General features: G+C 48.2%; 5 protein-coding genes across 5 annotated transcripts; 1 reads left to right on the top strand and 4 right to left on the bottom strand.

Moving 5' to 3' along the window:
- Nucleotides 1–1,076: 1,076 nt before the first annotated feature.
- Nucleotides 1,077–1,513, top strand: LOC144616316 (histone H2A type 1-E). The gene has a single exon (XM_078446514.2). The coding sequence runs from the start codon at nucleotides 1,092–1,094 to the stop codon at nucleotides 1,482–1,484; it is 393 nt and encodes a 130-aa protein (XP_078302640.1). The 5' UTR covers nucleotides 1,077–1,091; the 3' UTR covers nucleotides 1,485–1,513.
- A 379-nt stretch (nucleotides 1,514–1,892) lies between these two features.
- Nucleotides 1,893–2,793, bottom strand: H1-5 (H1.5 linker histone, cluster member). Its single transcript, XM_060629358.3, has one exon. It carries the CDS (start codon nucleotides 2,695–2,697, stop codon nucleotides 2,017–2,019), a length of 681 nt encoding a protein of 226 aa, XP_060485341.1. The 5' UTR covers nucleotides 2,698–2,793; the 3' UTR covers nucleotides 1,893–2,016.
- A 2,571-nt stretch (nucleotides 2,794–5,364) lies between these two features.
- On the bottom strand, nucleotides 5,365–6,439 carry LOC144616315 (histone H3.1). Its single transcript, XM_078446513.2, has one exon. The coding sequence runs from the start codon at nucleotides 6,403–6,405 to the stop codon at nucleotides 5,995–5,997; it is 411 nt and encodes a 136-aa protein (XP_078302639.1). The 5' UTR covers nucleotides 6,406–6,439; the 3' UTR covers nucleotides 5,365–5,994.
- A 663-nt stretch (nucleotides 6,440–7,102) lies between these two features.
- H4C13 (H4 clustered histone 13) lies at nucleotides 7,103–7,492 on the bottom strand. The gene has a single exon (XM_060628505.2). It carries the CDS (start codon nucleotides 7,464–7,466, stop codon nucleotides 7,155–7,157), a length of 312 nt encoding a protein of 103 aa, XP_060484488.1. The 5' UTR covers nucleotides 7,467–7,492; the 3' UTR covers nucleotides 7,103–7,154.
- An 8,431-nt stretch (nucleotides 7,493–15,923) lies between these two features.
- On the bottom strand, nucleotides 15,924–16,414 carry H3C12 (H3 clustered histone 12). Its single transcript, XM_078446423.2, has one exon. It carries the CDS (start codon nucleotides 16,397–16,399, stop codon nucleotides 15,989–15,991), a length of 411 nt encoding a protein of 136 aa, XP_078302549.1. The 5' UTR covers nucleotides 16,400–16,414; the 3' UTR covers nucleotides 15,924–15,988.
- Between the last annotated feature and the right edge of the window lie 993 nt (nucleotides 16,415–17,407).

Raw genomic sequence — 17,407 nt, 5'->3', positions numbered from 1 at the left:
GGACTGTGACTTGGTAAGTTTCCTTTAAACCAATTTATGTGATTCAGAGCCTTCCAACGGGAAGGGGGAGGGGGGACAGCGGAGATACTGATAAACGGTGGTATTCCGTAAGGGGAGAGAAATAGATGTTCACCCAGATAAGATTTTCACTAGAAGCTGAAAGATATTCTTTCTTCTCGTCGTAATTTAAAATTTTCTCACTAATTAACCGAACGAGTGATTCTTGGTGTGAGAATTTAGATGTTAAGTGAAATACTCACAATAAGATGATTTTGGGGTGTCTGATGTTTGTGAGAATTAAAAAAAAAAAAAAAAAAAAAACTTTATATCTTATTGGAAACACGAGGCCAAAATGTAGCTTTTGCACAAATTAAGAAGCACGGACCAAAGCCTTCAGATTAAAAATTGCATTTGCCTACCTCTAAATCGGGGCAAAATGGGCACTAGTGTTTTTGGAAAGCGTAGATGGCTGTGAAAGAAAGCCTGGGGGGCGTCTGACCCCTACCTTGGAGGCACCTTGTACACGTACACGGGACGGGGGCGGGGGGCGCGATCTCCCGGCGGCTGCGCTTGCGCCTCTTGCCGTCCTTCGGCGCCCCGGTCACCGCCTCCTTGGAGCCCTCCTTCGGGGCGGGAGCGGACTTGGCTGGCTCAGGCAGGGCCGGGAGTAGTTGCTGAAGGGCTTGAGAATAAGAGAGAAAATGAGTAGGGGGCTCTACGTGCCTCTGTTCACAGCTTGTTAGCCTTGCCTGGTCTTGTCACGGAGCACAGGAACCACCCCCGCCCCCCAAGCCGAAAGGCTGGAGAAAAACTGAGGGTCTCTAGGTTCTCTTTATGCACAGCTTCTCACGCGAAGAAAATTAAACCAACCGGGTGTCTAATTGGTGGTAAATTCTAGAGGGCATCATGTGGTTGTATCCAATCAAAATAAGTGTATTTGAAAAGCCAGGATTCCATTGGCTTAAATAAGACTGGAATTTTAGCCAATGGGACAGCTTTATTTTGGCGCCGCGTGAGGACTATAAGTAGTGAAGCTGTGTCCCATCCTACTCACCCACATTCTAGTCCTTGGTGAATTGTTTCGTGTCGTCATGTCTGGACGCGGGAAGCAGGGCGGCAAGGCTCGCGCCAAGGCCAAGACGCGCTCGTCGCGGGCCGGCCTGCAGTTCCCGGTGGGGCGCGTGCACCGCCTGCTCCGCAAGGGCAACTACGCCGAGCGGGTCGGGGCCGGCGCGCCGGTGTACCTGGCGGCCGTGCTGGAGTACCTGACGGCCGAGATCCTGGAGCTGGCGGGCAACGCGGCCCGCGACAACAAGAAGACGCGCATCATCCCGCGCCACCTGCAGCTGGCCATCCGCAACGACGAGGAGCTCAACAAGCTGCTGGGCCGCGTCACCATCGCGCAGGGCGGCGTCCTGCCCAACATCCAGGCCGTGCTGCTGCCCAAGAAGACCGAGAGCCACCACAAGGCCAAGGGCAAATAAGGTCTCCCTAGCAACTTGCAAACCAAAGGCTCTTTTCAGAGCCACTCACTATTTCTGGGAAAGAGCTGGGACAGTAGTTTAGGGTCTACCTAATAATGTGCCACTGAACCTTTAAAGCCCAGCCCATCTGCGTTTCAATACGCGTACCAATCAAGATCCTCCTGCCTGCAGGAAAAGAACCAATTGGGGATGTTGCGCGGGCTTTTTAAAAAAGCAAACTGCTCTCCTTTTGTAACCCACATTTTTAGACGCTGCAGTACATACAGCCCCTACGGGCGATCCATCCATCAAGTCGTAAGTAATCCACACAAGGGGGCTGAATGAAATTCAGCCCAAATATGTTCTTTGCAAGTGAAATCGAGAGAAAAACTGAAAAGGGGAAGCAGATGCAGGGTTTAACAACCCGCAGTGTTGGCTGACGCAATTGTTCAAGATTAAGGGTTCGACCTGAGCGTACAGCTGTTTTCAGAAATCTCTGGGTGGCTCTGAAAAGAGCCTTTGGGGTTTTGCTGCCTTCTCAAAGGCCAACTTCCTACTTCTTTTTCGGGGCCGCTTTCTTCGCCTTGGCAGCCTTGGGCTTCGCTGCCTTGGGCTTGGCGGCTTTGGGCTTGGCCGCCTTCGGCTTCACAGCCTTGGGCTTGGCTGGGCTCTTCGCCGCCTTCTTGGGCTTGGCGGCGGCCTTGGCCTTCTTGGGGCTCTTGGCCACCTTCTTGACCCCGGCAGCCGCGGGCTTCTTCGCCTTCTTCGGAGTTTTCTTCACCGCCTTCTTGGCTCCCGCAGCCTTCTTTGGCTTCTTGGGGGTGGCCCCGGAGGGCTTCTTGGCCTTCGCCGCGCCCGCCTTTTTGGCTTTAGGCTTGGCCTCCCCGGAGGCCGCCTTCTTGTTGAGCTTGAACGAGCCCGAGGCGCCGGTGCCCTTGGTCTGCACCAGGGTGCCCTTGCTCACCAGGCTCTTGAGGCCCAGCTTGATGCGGCTGTTGTTCTTCTCCACGTCGTAGCCGGCGGCCGCCAGCGCCTTCTTGAGCGCGGCCAGGGAGAGGCCGTTGCGCTCCTTGGAGGCGGCGACCGCCTTGGTGATCAGCTCTGACACCGGGGGGCCGGTGGCCTTGCGTTTCGCCGCGCCACCGCCCGCAGCTTTCTTGGTCGCCTTCTTCTTGGCAGGTGACTTCTCCACCGGCGCCGGGGCAGCCGTCTCGGCAGGCGCGGTTTCCGACATGGCCAGAGGCAGGAACTGCGAGAGGAAGAGAGACTCAAAATCCAAAGAGCAAGTCGTGCAATGCCGCCCGACTCCGGCCAGGCGCTTATATAAGCCGGTGGCGCTCTGTGATTGGTGGAGCGTCCAATCCACTGCCCTCAGGCAGCCGCCCTTCGCGGTTGGACTCCAGAACTGTGTTTGTTAGCCCCCCAAATTTGATTAAATGCTGAAAATAATTGTACATTATTTGACGCTTTGAAGCTGTAAAGGAGGAAAGCAGCCTCCAGGTTCACATGCTGGCTTGTGTTTTCATGAGTCGTGCGCAACAGATGAAAGATATTTTTAAAAATCTTTTCAGCTTTTCACGTATATCCACTGGGTTTAAGGCATTGTGCTAGTTTGTTGCAAGTTGCAATAAGTGTCTACGAACTATCAAGTGGAGATTTTTTCAAAAGCTTTGTCCCTAGGTTCGGCCTTTGATTTTTTGCTAGAGGAAGACCCAGGTTTCCTTGGTTTGGACATAAACTTTGTTTCCAACTGTAGCAAGTAACACAGGGGCAGCGGAGACAGTTGCCTGCAGCCCCAAATTCACCACATACACCCCACACACCCCACTTTCAAGACCAGTTCTGCTTCCTACGATTTTGCAGGTGACAATATCTCTAGAGAATGTCTTTTGCAGCTTGGAGATGTTCAGTAGCCAGAATGACGTCTACCTTGCAGCGGGAGGAAGAAGAATGACTTTGGCTTCAGGATCCAATGACCTGGATTCAAATTCAAACTTAAATTGAGTGTGTGTGTGTGTGTGTGTGTTTTTTTTATCGAGATCCTTTCTCTCTTTAGTGTTAAGCAAATCCATGATAATAAGTACAAAAATTGCCTTGTCCGGATAATGTGCTTTAGGAAAAACTCAAACCTGCTGAAAATATTCAAGGGGTTCCAGTAGTCCTCAAAAGTACAGACTGTGTAGATGACATGGGACTTTGTCGGGTTTCCTAGGGGCTCTTCTCAGTGCTCTCATTCAAACCCCATATCTCCGTCAACATTTAATAAAATACACTGTCAGGAATACCCTCTTCTGTAAGCAGCCAGGAGACATCAATGTGGGCATTTTTGTGTGTTTGAGCAAAGGCAGACCTGTATTTCAGAGAAATTGTTGACTATCAACTATGAGAAGGGTGGGAATTGAGGGACTGCAAGTTATAGAGGTTCAGAAGAATTCAGGAATACATTAGCATCCAAGAGAACGGAGGCAGTAACCTTGAGATTGGAACGGAGGGAGGATATGTTTGCTTCTTTGTTTGGGAGGAGGGTGAGGTGGGGAATGGATAGGATTTTGTGACTGGCCTGGATGAGAAGGGAGGTCTAATGATTAGAATCTCTACTGCAATCAACACTCACCTAGTTCTTCCCTGTGACAAACTTTAGGGAAGTTTAAAGTTGCCAACTTATTTCTCCCCAAAGAGCTCCTGGAGTTGAACCTGTAGCCAAGTCAAGGCCAAATCGGGACAGTGTCGTTTTCGGTTGCTCTCAAGTTAAGAGTGCTTTTTAGATTTTTTAATTGTGTTAAGAAAAAAAAAAAAAAAAAAAAAAAGCCGGAGACAATATTTGGCCTGAAAAGGCCAGAATGTTTGCTATCTGGCCATTTTGCTATGTTTTGGACTCATCCACACAGACACAGATTATGGGATATTGCTACAAGCCTGCCTTTTTTCAGAACCATGCACGTCAAGAACTAAAGAAGGGATATTAACAAAAATGTTTTAAGCAAGCATTTTCCACCACTTCAACCACAAAGCTTTCAGAAGATCTAGGGCGGGGGAAACCCAAACCTTTATGCTTAAGAGAGGCATAATTAACAAGGGCTAACATTCACTGAGCATTCACTAAGTGCCAGGAAGTAATCTAAGATTGCTCTGCAGTCTTATTTGCCACAGTTTACAGCTATACAGAGACCCAGGGCAAGGATGAGTAACCTACCAGAAGTTATATGGCTAGTCATTGGCAGTTTTAAGGTTTGAACCTGGACCACAAGCTCTGTAAGCAATATATGTCCTCAGCTCTATTATGATGGGAAAAATCCTAGAAAGGGTGAGGAGAAATCAATCTTTGAAGCTTGTAAGAGATAACATCAAGTAGTCTCTAAAACTAAGAGCCACTAAAGAATTTCTAAACTCCTCTATAAGAGGACTCTGGCCCGCAGGTCAGAATGGCCTTTTTTTTTCTTTTCTTTTCTTTTCTTTTTCTTTTTTTTTTTTTTCAGAACGGTCTTTCTTGTCAATTCCCCGACATTCCAAAAAGTTTTAGGAGCCTGTAGCTGGGATGTCAGCCTCTCCGGAAGGGCAAACCCCAAATACGGGAAAGAATATAAGGCCCAGATGGCTGACCAGTCTGAGAACACTCGAGAAAAACTGCAACCTCATGGGAATTAGGATTTGTAATCAAAACAAGCAAATAAACAATTATAGTCCTATGTGAAAAGCACCAGATTTTTCAAAAAAAAAAAAAAAAAAAAAGCAATTGGACAAATTTAATAGACACAACAAATTTATTAGGAAACCCATTATTTTTGTGGAAACTAGTAACAGCTTTAAAATCTTAGTTCCGTCTGATTCCTTTTGAAAAAAAAAAACAAAACAAAAAACCTCACAACCCAACTTCACACTGAGAAGCACAATTTTAAAACAAGGAAATACCTTATGCTTTTTAGAGCTCCTGAGAACTCAGAGGACAGCCTGCAGGTCAGAATATGTAGGTCATTGTCGGCCCATTTTCCACAATCACATATATGGATAAAACCGAAGAGACTATTCTTGTCAAACATCACGTTGAAACCTTTTTAAGCACGGAGGGTACTACATGTTCTGTGCCTCCGAGTAAGAGAAGCAAATTGAGGCCCATTCCTGATGTAAAAGCACTGGGGCCACTTGGCAAAAGCAAATAAGCGGTTCTTGCCAACTGCACAATGCACAGAAACCTGAACTCAACTTTAAAACTTTCTTTCCTTCAATCACTTCGTGGCCCAGAACAGCTCATTTCTAGGATGGCTGGTTCGTTTCAGTATATTCAAACAGCTCCTTTGTGCTAAGTACCAGGAGGGGTCAGCCAATGCGAAACCTCCCGATTCACAGCACAGCCACCTCCTGCAGTCTTCGGGTGCACACGCCTGGTGTGGCACAGGAGGTATTGGAAACCGCCCCATGTTGTTCCCGAGCCTACCGTATATTCCCTACAAGTTTAACAGCTCTTTCCTGGTGACAATGGAGGGGCTCTGAAAAGAGCCTTTGGGGGAGAGTGTACGGAGAACGCTACAAAGCCTTATGCCCGCTCCCCACGGATGCGGCGCGCCAGCTGGATGTCCTTGGGCATGATGGTGACGCGCTTGGCGTGGATGGCGCACAGGTTGGTGTCCTCGAAGAGCCCCACCAGGTAGGCCTCGCACGCCTCCTGCAGCGCCATCACGGCCGAGCTCTGGAAGCGCAGGTCGGTCTTGAAGTCCTGCGCGATCTCGCGCACCAGCCGCTGGAACGGCAGCTTGCGGATCAGCAGCTCGGTGGACTTCTGGTAGCGGCGGATCTCGCGCAGGGCCACCGTGCCGGGCCGGTAGCGGTGCGGCTTCTTGACGCCGCCGGTGGCCGGCGCGCTCTTGCGGGCCGCCTTGGTGGCCAGCTGCTTGCGCGGGGCCTTGCCGCCCGTCGACTTGCGCGCCGTCTGCTTCGTGCGAGCCATGACAACTAAGACTAGCTACTCAGCACTGCGGGATCAAGAACACGGGTCCCAGTACTTATAGCGACTCTCGAATCCTGATTGGATAGTAGGCGCCCGCCCCGCCCAGCCTCGCCCCGCCTCCAGAATTCACTTGGTTCAATCCATTGAGGACCGGAAGCGTCTTCCCGCCTCGCCCGCCGATCTCTGTGATGATGCACAAAGAAAATGTCGGACTTTTCAAAAAACTTCTAGGATGCATGAGCATCCCTTCCCATGTTGTATTGAGAATCCCAAAGTGCATTTCATGAATTTAAAAAGCGCCATGATTGCATTCCTGGTAAAAATGCACCTACTTTAAGTGAAGTCAGTTGGCGGGACTGACGTGGTTTGCACGTCCTGCCACTGCGTTCTAAGCCAGAACTCCCAGACGAAGAGAATCGCTGTTTACCACGACCGTCCAGTTGCACCTCGGACGTTGTATGGTAAGTTAGTTCGGCTTTCAGTACAAACCTGCCTTTGACAGTAAAGACTCGGCATGACCGGACGTTCAGCCACTTTGTGATGGACACACCGGGGGCCGAGAGTGCAGGGACGCGCGGATATTTCAGGCACACTAGTTTCGGGTTTAACGGGTCCTAACCCACGCTAAGGACACTCATGGTACGGCGCTCAGCTAAGTCAACAAAGGGGGTCTACAGCTCCTTAAAAGATTTCGTGGGTGGCCCTTAGAAGGGCCTTTTGGGCAATTGGTGCGACAATTTAAGGTCATCTTAGCCCCCGAAGCCGTAGAGGGTGCGGCCCTGGCGCTTGAGCGCGTACACCACGTCCATGGCCGTGACCGTCTTGCGCTTGGCGTGCTCCGTGTAGGTGACGGCGTCCCGGATCACGTTCTCCAGAAACACCTTGAGCACCCCGCGGGTCTCCTCGTAGATGAGACCGGAGATGCGCTTGACGCCGCCGCGCCGGGCCAGCCGCCGGATGGCGGGCTTGGTGATGCCCTGGATGTTGTCGCGCAGCACCTTGCGGTGGCGCTTGGCTCCCCCCTTGCCCAGGCCCTTCCCACCCTTGCCGCGTCCAGACATGTTTCCGGAACAGACAAACAATTACTCGCCGAGGTAGGAGTTTATATACTCCTCTGTCGGACCTGTTTGGGAACACCGCCTACCCACAGTATCCGCCCGGTGAGGTCTCCGACCGAGCCCAGCCCGAGTTTTCAGCATCAATGCGAGGGGCGGTGCTTACGGTCCTTGGTTTAAAAAAAGGCGCCTAATGGAAAGTTCCTGCGGTTCTCTGCGCTTGCCCGGGCCTCGGTGGCCGGGTGAAATCTTGCCGTTGTTTCTGTCGCTCAGCACTGGTCGAGGTGGCGACTCGTGGCGGGGCAGCTGAGCTCGCGTGGAACTCTCCTGAGCTGCGATTGCAGGCATTTGGGGCGTTTGTGAAACCGCGCCGGGCGCCGGGTCCTCTCTCCGTGACCCGTCGGGCGGCCCGCGTCAGCGCCTCCTGGCTACAGGTCAAGGTGCGGTTTTTACCTCCCCGTTTCCCTTCTTTACGTATTACTTATTGTCTTCTTTCCCTTCCCCTTCGCTGCCACATATTTTGGGGGAAGTGACTTATTCTCTTCATCTGGGTTGGAAACACTAGGTTTCTTAAGTTGTTGAGGAAGGTGACCTTTTACCCATGCCTTGCAGAGCGCAGGAGCAGGCGGCAAAGCTTTTCCAAGCTCCCCCTCCCCCACCAAGTCCTTTGATGAACTGGGAAACCGACTGCACCCAGAAACCCTCTGCCTTTCATTTACAAACAAAAGGCAGGATGAAGAGACTAGGGAAGACTTTATTCCAGGGAAAAAACCTTGGAAAGGCGGCGCTGGTGGTTTCCCTGATCGGGCTGTTTGGAACGGCCTCTCTCGGGCGCTGGCTTGTCTCCCAGATAATGAATCGTTTCTCCCTGGAAACCTGCTCGTCCACACCCACGCTTCTCTTTCCCCCAGCCTCTGTTAGGTTTACACTTCCTATTTCAAAAGTGTGTGATTATTTACTCCTTGAACAAATACCTAATTTTATTCCAGGAATCAGCCACTGGGTGTATCCTAAACTGTACTTCCCGTAAGTTAAAAACACTACTTGCCTGTGTTGTATTCGTGAACATTTCTTACTGAGCGTCTAGTCCCGCCTCTTTTTCCATCCCTGTTTGAAAATGGAATCTGCGTGCTTAACCTTGAGGAAGTAAAAGGTGTATCTATCTGCTGATGAATAAGGGCACTCTTTCCCCTGCACCTACAGAGAAACGGGCAGCATTCTGCTTCAATATATACCAGCTGTTCTTGGAAATATTATTTGGAGACCAGTCTTTTCAAGACAAGTCTTGCAGCACAGAAAAGTTATGAGTGTTCCTTTGGTGAAGGTAACATACCTTGAAAGGCGTGTAATTTGATTTGATTGCATTGCCAGTGCTCTGTCCTGAAACATTCACGGTCTCTGTTTCCTGAAGGTGTAATTCCCTGTTAAATTCGAGACTCTTCATTCTCTTTTCCCCCTTGCATGGAGGGAACAAACAGACGGGCCTGCAGATTTTTTAGCTACATCTGCTGGCAGTCTGTTCCCCGCATGCAAGGAGGAGAAGAGAATTAAAAAAGTCCCCAATATTTTAAGAGTTTAAGGTTCTCATTTCATTTAAATGAAATACTATTAAGATTCTTTTTTGTGTCTCAGCATGTAATTATGCTCATTGGCATGACCTGTCCAATAATTTCTTGGTGAATAATTGGAATACATGCAGGGATTCCCCCCCCCCCCGCCCCCCACATTAGGAGAGATAGTATTTTCCAAGAGAAATATTGACAATGTTTTAAGTTCTGTGAAACTTAATTAGGCCCTTAATTAGGCAAAATTAAGGCCCTTAAAAGGCCTAATTAAGGCCCTTGCCCCTTAATTAGGCGAAAGTTGCTTGCTGATCCACACCTCCCTGGTTGACAATTTTTTAATATTATTAGTTCCAAATGTTTGGCTCAATCCTTTTCAATATTGTCATGTTTTCAATTTAATTTGCCACATCCTTATTTCCTTGTCACCTGATTTTGTTTTGTTTGTTTTGGTTAAGGCTTTGGAAGTGGCTGGGAGATTGTTTTCCTTATCTTTGACTTTTTTGTTGCTGTTCTCCACTCAGAGTTAGCTTCCCTACTAGTCATTACTCCCTCTCCCAAATCTCATTTCTCCTGTCCCCCACATGCATGCACACTCACTTATACATGCACACAGACATACCGGTCCAAAACGCCACTAACTTTTTGGAGTCTTTTCCACTCCGTGAACTTAGGCTCTCAAGTCCTTTCTCCCACTTTGGTAGTGTCTTACGTCCACACAGAGCAGCCTTTCACCAGCTCAGAATCTTAACTGTGAGACCCGGAAGCAAGGAGTTTCCTTTCCTTGCCCTCGCCTCAGAGCAGTTACCACCCCTGCTGGCATCCGTAAACCTTCCTTCAGCTTCTAACTCCTTTCATGTGCTGTTAAGACCAATGGAAGGGGGCGCCTAGTCTAGGTGGCTCAGTTGGTTAAACGCCAGACTTTGGTTCAGGTCATGCTCTAACAGTTCGTGGGTTCCAGCCCCACGTCGGGCTCTGTTGACCCTGTGGAGCCTGCTTGGGATTCTCCCTCCCTCTTTCTCTGTCCCCCCACCCCCATCAGTAAATAAACTTAAAAAAAGGGGGAGGGGGGTAATTGAAGCGGGATGCACTGCTCCCTACTTCGGCCTCTTCCTCTCTTCATCTTACCCGTCCTCTTTCCTCGGGTCATTGTCATTTTCTTGTCTGTTAATGGCTGGAAAAGTGATTTTCAAAACTCACTAGTCAGTGGCAACTCTTGCTTTGTTCTGAAAGTGTAAAGACTCAAGTGTATTCTCCAACATAGGCATTTCATGCCTGACGTTGTCTCATTTTATCGAATGTCCTACCTTGTTTCTGCAATTTCTTACTATCACGTGATCCATGATGGTCTTTATATTGTTTTCTAAGCTTCTCTTAATTTAGCTAATTTTCATGCCTGAAATCTATCCGACAACGTTGCCGGGAAATGCTGATCATCTTACCTTACTAATATCTCCAGGGTTGGCTACTGAGAACATAAAAACCACAGTGAAGCTGAGGGCCCTCGTGTAGAGGCCCCCTTAGCCATCCTGGCTTCCAAAGAAGGGGAGAAGCCAAGAACGCAGTTCCTAAGCTTCTACTCTTCGAAAATGAACTGGTTGCTGTAGACTGAATGTGTGTGTCCATTCAGAATTCATAACGTTGAAACCTGAACCCTAATGTGATGGGCCTTGGAAGTGGGGATACTGACAGGCGCTGAAGTCGTGAGTGCAGAGGCCTCCCAGATGCTGTTCGTGCCTCTGTAAGAGAGACCCCAGTGATCCACTGTGTCTCCCACGGTGTGAGGACCCAGTGACATGACCGTCTGTGAACCAGGAAGTAACTTCTCAGTACGCACTGAATTTGGCCAAAGCCTTTGTCTTTGACTTCCCAGCCTCCAGAACTCTGGGAAATAAATTTCTGTTGTTTGTAAGCCACGCAGCATATGGTGTTCTGTCCTGGCAGCCGGAACAGACCAAGACACTGGTGTCCTGTAAATCAGGTTTAAAACGTACTCAAGATTCAGATGAACCTAGGGGAAGGGAAGGAAACATGAGATAAAAATAGAAGGAGGCAAACTGTGAGAGACTCTTAAATACCAAGAACAAGCTGGAGGGGACGGGAGGGGGGAGGGGCTAGCTGGGGGATGGGCATTGAGGAGGGCACTTGTGATGAGCCCTGGGTGTCATTGTAAGACATGAATCACTGGGTTCTACTCCTGAAGCCCAGACTACACACTGTATGTTAACTAACTAGAATTTAAATAAATAAAGAAGAAAGGGGAAAAAAAAAAAAAGACTCAGAATTGGTGCCTTTGGTTTTGGTGGTTATTCCAGGTCATTTGTGAGTAAAGCCAGAAAATTCTGTTGGAGATCATGGCCCAAGAGTCCAGGTATGAACTGAATGAGGATGAGCAGGGATGAGCGTTTGGTTCAGCTTTTGTTTTTGCCATTTACTTGTTTCTTGATCTTAGAAGAAAGAGCACTTCTTGGAATTCAGCCACTATATTTTCCTTATTCATGCCCTTAATTTATCTCTACTCTTTTGCTTTCACAAATAGCACTTTGATGAATATTCTCGATATGTCCTTTTATGGGTCTGTAGGAGAATTTCCTTTGGGCATAGACCTGGGCATACCCAGTTCTACGAAGTAAATTAGAAAATTCTTCAAAATGTATTGTGTAAGACCACCATCAACAAACCACCACAGGAAAGGAAGTTTCTCCACCTCGCATGCCACGTGTGATTTTTACCCAGTATTTCATTATTTTAACTTGCATTTATCTGATTACCTAGTGAAGTACAAAAATTCTTCATATAATTGTTAGCTATTCAACTGTCTCCATTTAAAGTCAGATTTTTTTTCTTTAAGATAGGCAATAAACTAATATACTCAAGGCATATTTTCTTCCACAGAACTATCATCCCTATAAACCCTGTTTCAGGCCATTTATGTAGATGAAAATTTTTAAGTGCACTTGGTACCAGTTCCCATCTCAGAAATACATTATTTCTAATCTTATCCAGATAAGAAACCTTATTACTGGTAGAGATATATTTAGAAATGCATTTTCTACACTTAATCTCTTTCATAATGAGAACCGTGTCAGTGGGGGACACTTCCGGCAGCATAGCCCGCTGCAGAGTGAGCACCCCCCATGCTTCCTTCGTAAAGAATCTTTGGCCGGGTGCCTGGGTGGCTCAGTCAGTTGAGCATCCGACTCTTGGTTTCAGTTCAGGTCATGATCACACATTTTGTGACTTCAAGCCCCTGCATCAGGCTCTGCGCTGACAGTGGGGTTCCTGCTTGGGATTCTCTCCCCCTCTCTGTTCCTCCCCTGCTTGTGCTGTCTCTCAAAATAAATAAACTTTAAAAAATATACATAATGAATTCTTGGTGACTTTGCTTCTTTCCCTGCTTGATGGCCTCTCAGGGCTTCTCCCCTCTGGAGAGCCTGTGGGCAGTTCTAAAACCGTCTGTTCTCATCTAATTATCTCAGCATCTCCCCTGCCTCCTAAACACTGGTGTTCCTGGGGAACAAGTACTACCCGGAATTGGAAGACAAGTTTGGAGAATCCCACCTTGTGAGACAGAAACTTCACAGAAATAAGAATCTTCAAAGAAATAAGATTGGCCACTAGCAGAAGTGAAATCCTTTTTACGAGTTGCTGAGTATTACTGATCAAATTAGATTGTTTTCCAAATATCAACCAATGACAATAGTGACCGACTCCTGAATGTAATCTTATAAGAGGATTTGGGTTTATTTCCTCAATGTTACAAGAGCACACCACACTAGGAATTCTGGATGAAATTAGGTTTACTGGGTCTTACTGTGCACTTAACATCTCCTCTGGGGGGGGAGGGGTACTCTCCTACAGTCTCATATATTACCACATTTATCTTTAAAGCAATCTCTTGAAAGCAAGGATCCATTTCATCATTAAGGAAAACGCCATCTAAAATAACTTCTAATCTGGGCATCTGGGTGGCTCAGTTAAGTGTTCGACTTTGGCACAGGTCATGATCTCCTGGTTTGTGGGTTCGAGCCCTGCATCGGGCTCTTTGCTGACAGCTCACAGCCTGGAGCCTGCTTCGGATTCTGTGTCTCCCTCTCTCTCTGCCCCTCCCCCACTCATGCTCTGTCTCTCTGTGTCTCTCGAAAATAAATAAAACATTAACAAAAAAATTTAAAATAACTTATAATCTACATGTTTGCTAGTCTCTACTGGTGTGGAATCTGGGAAAAGGAGAGTCACAGAATAATGATTTGTAATGGTTTATTTAACAAGTATATCTGACCATTAGAAATGGTACTTCTGGGGGCGCCTGGCTGGCTGAGTCTATGGAGCGTGCAACTTCTGATCTCCGGGTCATGAGTTCCAGCTCCACGTTGGGTGTAGAGATCACTTAGGTAAATAAGTAAATTTAAAAGAGAGAGAGTACCTTCAACAGGTAAATTTCCAAAAAGAGAGAGAGAAAGCGCTGCTGAGAGCGAGAAAGGACTCAGCTGTCGTCTCTAGCCCAGCCTGCATGAACACCACACTTCCCATGCCCTCTAAAGTCTGCAGCTGGAGGTGACCATACCAGGTACTTCAAAGCAGCTTCAAAGCAGCCCTACCTGAGGAACCAAAGACTTCATCTTCCTTCTGAATCTTTTGGGGCACAAAGCTGGTCTCCAGCCTCTCTGGACAACAGCAAAAGAAAATCCTGCTGCCAACGGGGCGGTGGCTATGGCGCAGAGCTGTGGGCTGTGGTCATCTCGTCTAGACTGATGGAGTCCATTGGGTGACCACTAACTCTTCTGGGTTTTTTTTTTCCCCAATGTATTGGTTATTCACTGTTGTGTAATGAATTACCCCCAAAATTTAACAAAAAATGTATTATTTCACACAGTTTCTGGAGGTCAGAAAACAGTGGTTTTAGCTGGGTGGTCTGGTTCAGGGTCTCTCAAGAAGAGTCAAGCTGTCTACAGGGGCCATGGTCACTTGAGGCTTGACTGGGGCCGGAGATGGCTGGGGCTCCCGTGGCTGTTGGGAGTTGTTCATGGAACGTTGGAGAAAGTGTCAGTTTCGTGGGCTGCCTGCATGTCCTCCCAACACGGCAGCCAGGGTCCCCCAGGGCAAGTGGCGGGAGAGAGAGCAAGGAGGACAGTACCTTCTGTGACCTCGTCTCCAAATAGCTCCCCATTACTTTGACTTCATGCCTTTGCTTTATCCCATTCACTAGAAGCCAGTCCCTAACCAAATCCAGTCCAAACTCAAGGGGAGAGGAATTAGGCTCCATTTTTTGAAGGTAAGAGTATCAAAGAATTTTTGAACGTGTCCTAAAACCACCTTTTCCATGCCCAAACTTAGCCTTCCAACAGAATATTCCTCACTGTTCCATAGACACTCTTCCATAGACACCCCCACCCCCACCCTCCGATCCCAGCAGGTGTCCTGTCTGAGGACCTGGAAGATATCAAAACAACCTGACTTCTGCCCTGAGCCTTTTTGCCTAAAGGAAAATAGGCTTTCCTGCCCCTAGCTTTGCTTTGCTTTTTTTTAAATTAATTCTTTATTTTCCTACAGCCATTGGAGGCTTATCCAGGTCTTCCATCCTAGGGTTTATTGAAAGACTCTTAAACAGATCTACTAGCTTTGCCCCCTAATACTTGGGTACTTATGGAAAAGATAAACGTTTCTACAGCTAGTGAAGCAGTAGTTAGTGATAGGCCCTGTCCAAACCCCAGCTACAGTCAGGTTCACATCCAAAAAGATATGCAAAGATACTTTGGACACTGTCAAGCTTTCTATAGTTGTCAGTATTTCATCTACGCACCGTGGGAATCACAATAGTGGTGATTACACGCAGGATGACAGGTGCAATGCCGGTGGCGGTGAGCACGGTAACCGCCTAGGGCTGAATGGAGCTATCTTGGGTGGAAAAGACAGCAAATCAGCAATACATTCGTTCAACGAGGATTTAATTAGCACCTGCTTTTACTATTCCAGGGATAGGACAGTAAACAGAGAGAAAAAACTCTGGCCTCATGACATGTATGTTTTATGGGGAGAGAAGAGTGGGCTGGTTGGCCTCCAGGCCTCCGGTGCCAGGCCCCCAGAAGCTGGCAGAGGAGGACCAGAGGGCCAATGCGCTGAACTTAGACTATCTTTCCTTAGCATGTGTGTGGAGGAGAATAAACATTCCTGAGCTTTATCCTATACAGTTACCAGATGTTAGTGCTAAATAATGCGAAATGCCATGAGAATGGTCTGCACACGAAGCTCATTTGTTTGGCAAACAGAGCTACGGCCTCAGCCAAATTCCGGCTTTTTGCTTTTTTGGAGTTGTAGAAAAGGAATGGAATATCGGTAAGAAAACGTGAGGCCTGCACGCCTGCTAGGTTCTAGGCAAAACACTAGCAGTGCCCGATTTTAACCTGGCGGCAACCGCCACGTCCTGGGAACCTGGACAACTCAAATCTTTCAACTCCATGGAAGAACTTCGACGTGCAAGTAATTTGTCCTCCCGCGTGTAGTGGATACACCAAAGTTGCACCGAACTCCACTCCCAGATTGTAGGAGATGGAGCGGGAGGTACCGTACCTATGCTGAATCTTGCTTTACTTGGTGGCCAAGTTCCTTTCCTGAAGGCTTTCTATCTTTACATCTGGAGGACTTAAAGGATCAAACAGTAACTTGGTCTCTGCAGTCTTTATAAACCGTCTATTAAGGAACAGCTTTCATATTTAATAGAAGACGAACCCAGTAGGCAAGGCCTCCGCCACTAAACGTATTTAGCATAAAGGCGAAAGCCTAGCTGGATAAAAATTGTGGTACGCCGACCCCACTTCCCTGCTGTCTTCCACGAAGCCTGCACTTTTATGTCAGTAGCAGCCCGGAGTACACAGCTTCTCTCCGTGAAAACAGAAGTGGCTCTGAAAAGAGCCTTTGGGGGAGAGGGGAGGAAGCGAGGGCGCCCGGACGAGCTTCGGGAGAAGCTTACGCCCGCTCCCCACGGATGCGGCGCGCCAGCTGGATGTCCTTGGGCATGATGGTGACGCGCTTGGCGTGGATGGCGCACAGGTTGGTGTCCTCGAAGAGCCCCACCAGGTAGGCCTCGCACGCCTCCTGCAGCGCCATCACGGCCGAGCTCTGGAAGCGCAGGTCGGTCTTGAAGTCCTGCGCGATCTCGCGCACCAGCCGCTGGAACGGCAGCTTGCGGATCAGCAGCTCGGTGGACTTCTGGTAGCGGCGGATCTCGCGCAGGGCCACCGTGCCGGGCCGGTAGCGGTGCGGCTTCTTGACGCCGCCGGTGGCCGGCGCGCTCTTGCGAGCCGCCTTGGTGGCCAGCTGCTTGCGCGGGGCCTTGCCGCCCGTCGACTTGCGCGCCGTCTGCTTCGTGCGAGCCATGACAGTGAAGCTCGCGCTGCGAAAACCAGCGACTGGAGAGTCGGCGCTGGGACCAGACTTTATACTGATGATACGATCCTGATTGGCCAGAACTGTCGCGGGAGTAACCTGATTGGTTTCTCCTTCAATCCTCATCTGAGTCCTAAAATCTCTGAAACCGTTTTGTTTTCCATGCTACTGACTTTATTTCCTATTACAGGAACAAAATCATTGCTGTACTCCATCCTAAGTTTACTGTTTTCAACCAAAATGTTAAGATTCCACCAGTGAAACAGAATCGGACCTGGAGTTTGTGGAAGTCAGCGCCTAAATTATCTTTAAAAATGCATTTTTATTTCAGCTTCTTCCCCTTCTCAAATATGGCGGGGGGTGGGGTAGCGGGAATTACACCAGACTAATAATGTATTCGTTAGTCTCATTTTAAATAAATTCCGCTTCGTGACTGCATAATTTAGATCTGCTTTTAATGACAGTACCAAGACCTGGAATGAAGAAGGTTTTACACTAAGTGACTCTTTGGAACAACCAGACTGCCCTATGTGGTGTGGGGAGGGGAGCTGGCTATGTCAGTCCAGCTTATCAGTTGAGTAGTTAATGACACCTTCACTAACCGATTTTGATGAAATCAAGTGCCTTTTTGGATTAACTCCTAAATTGTATGCTAAATTTAACCAGGGTGGAGTGGTGAGATTAAGCGGTCAACACTTAGAGCTTTTTCAAATAGTTCTGAAAGTTTTAGGACGCTTTAATTGACCAGTGGACCATCAGGTTCTGCTAGTAAGACTCGGGGTGGGGGCGGGAGGACAAAATAGGCTTAATATTTAGAGTAGTTGCTGGAAGAGAAACTTTTTAATTCCCCAGAACACTGTGCTCGTGGGGAGGTGACCAAGAGGTATTTTAATGGCTTTATTGAGCAAAACCACACATAAGAGTCAAAAGTAACTTGGGCAAACCAAAGGAGACTTCACGCATTTTTCTGAACCGTGTAAGTTCGAGGGACCCGAAGTG

The sequence above is a fragment of the Panthera onca genome, chromosome B2 (genome assembly GCF_046562875.1).
Source record: "Panthera onca isolate mPanOnc1 chromosome B2, mPanOnc1 haplotype 2, whole genome shotgun sequence".
In the NCBI taxonomy this organism is placed as follows: domain Eukaryota; kingdom Metazoa; phylum Chordata; class Mammalia; order Carnivora; family Felidae; genus Panthera; species Panthera onca.
Note: the sequence above shows the minus strand (reverse complement) of the source record. Positions and strands in the feature narration are given on the sequence as shown.

Coding starts and splice junctions, on each gene's coding strand:
- LOC144616316 (XM_078446514.2), top strand. CDS start 1,092: ATGTCTGGACGCGGGAAGCAGGGCGGCAAGGCTCGCGCCAAGGCCAAG.
- H1-5 (XM_060629358.3), bottom strand. CDS start 2,697: ATGTCGGAAACCGCGCCTGCCGAGACGGCTGCCCCGGCGCCGGTGGAG.
- LOC144616315 (XM_078446513.2), bottom strand. CDS start 6,405: ATGGCTCGCACGAAGCAGACGGCGCGCAAGTCGACGGGCGGCAAGGCC.
- H4C13 (XM_060628505.2), bottom strand. CDS start 7,466: ATGTCTGGACGCGGCAAGGGTGGGAAGGGCCTGGGCAAGGGGGGAGCC.
- H3C12 (XM_078446423.2), bottom strand. CDS start 16,399: ATGGCTCGCACGAAGCAGACGGCGCGCAAGTCGACGGGCGGCAAGGCC.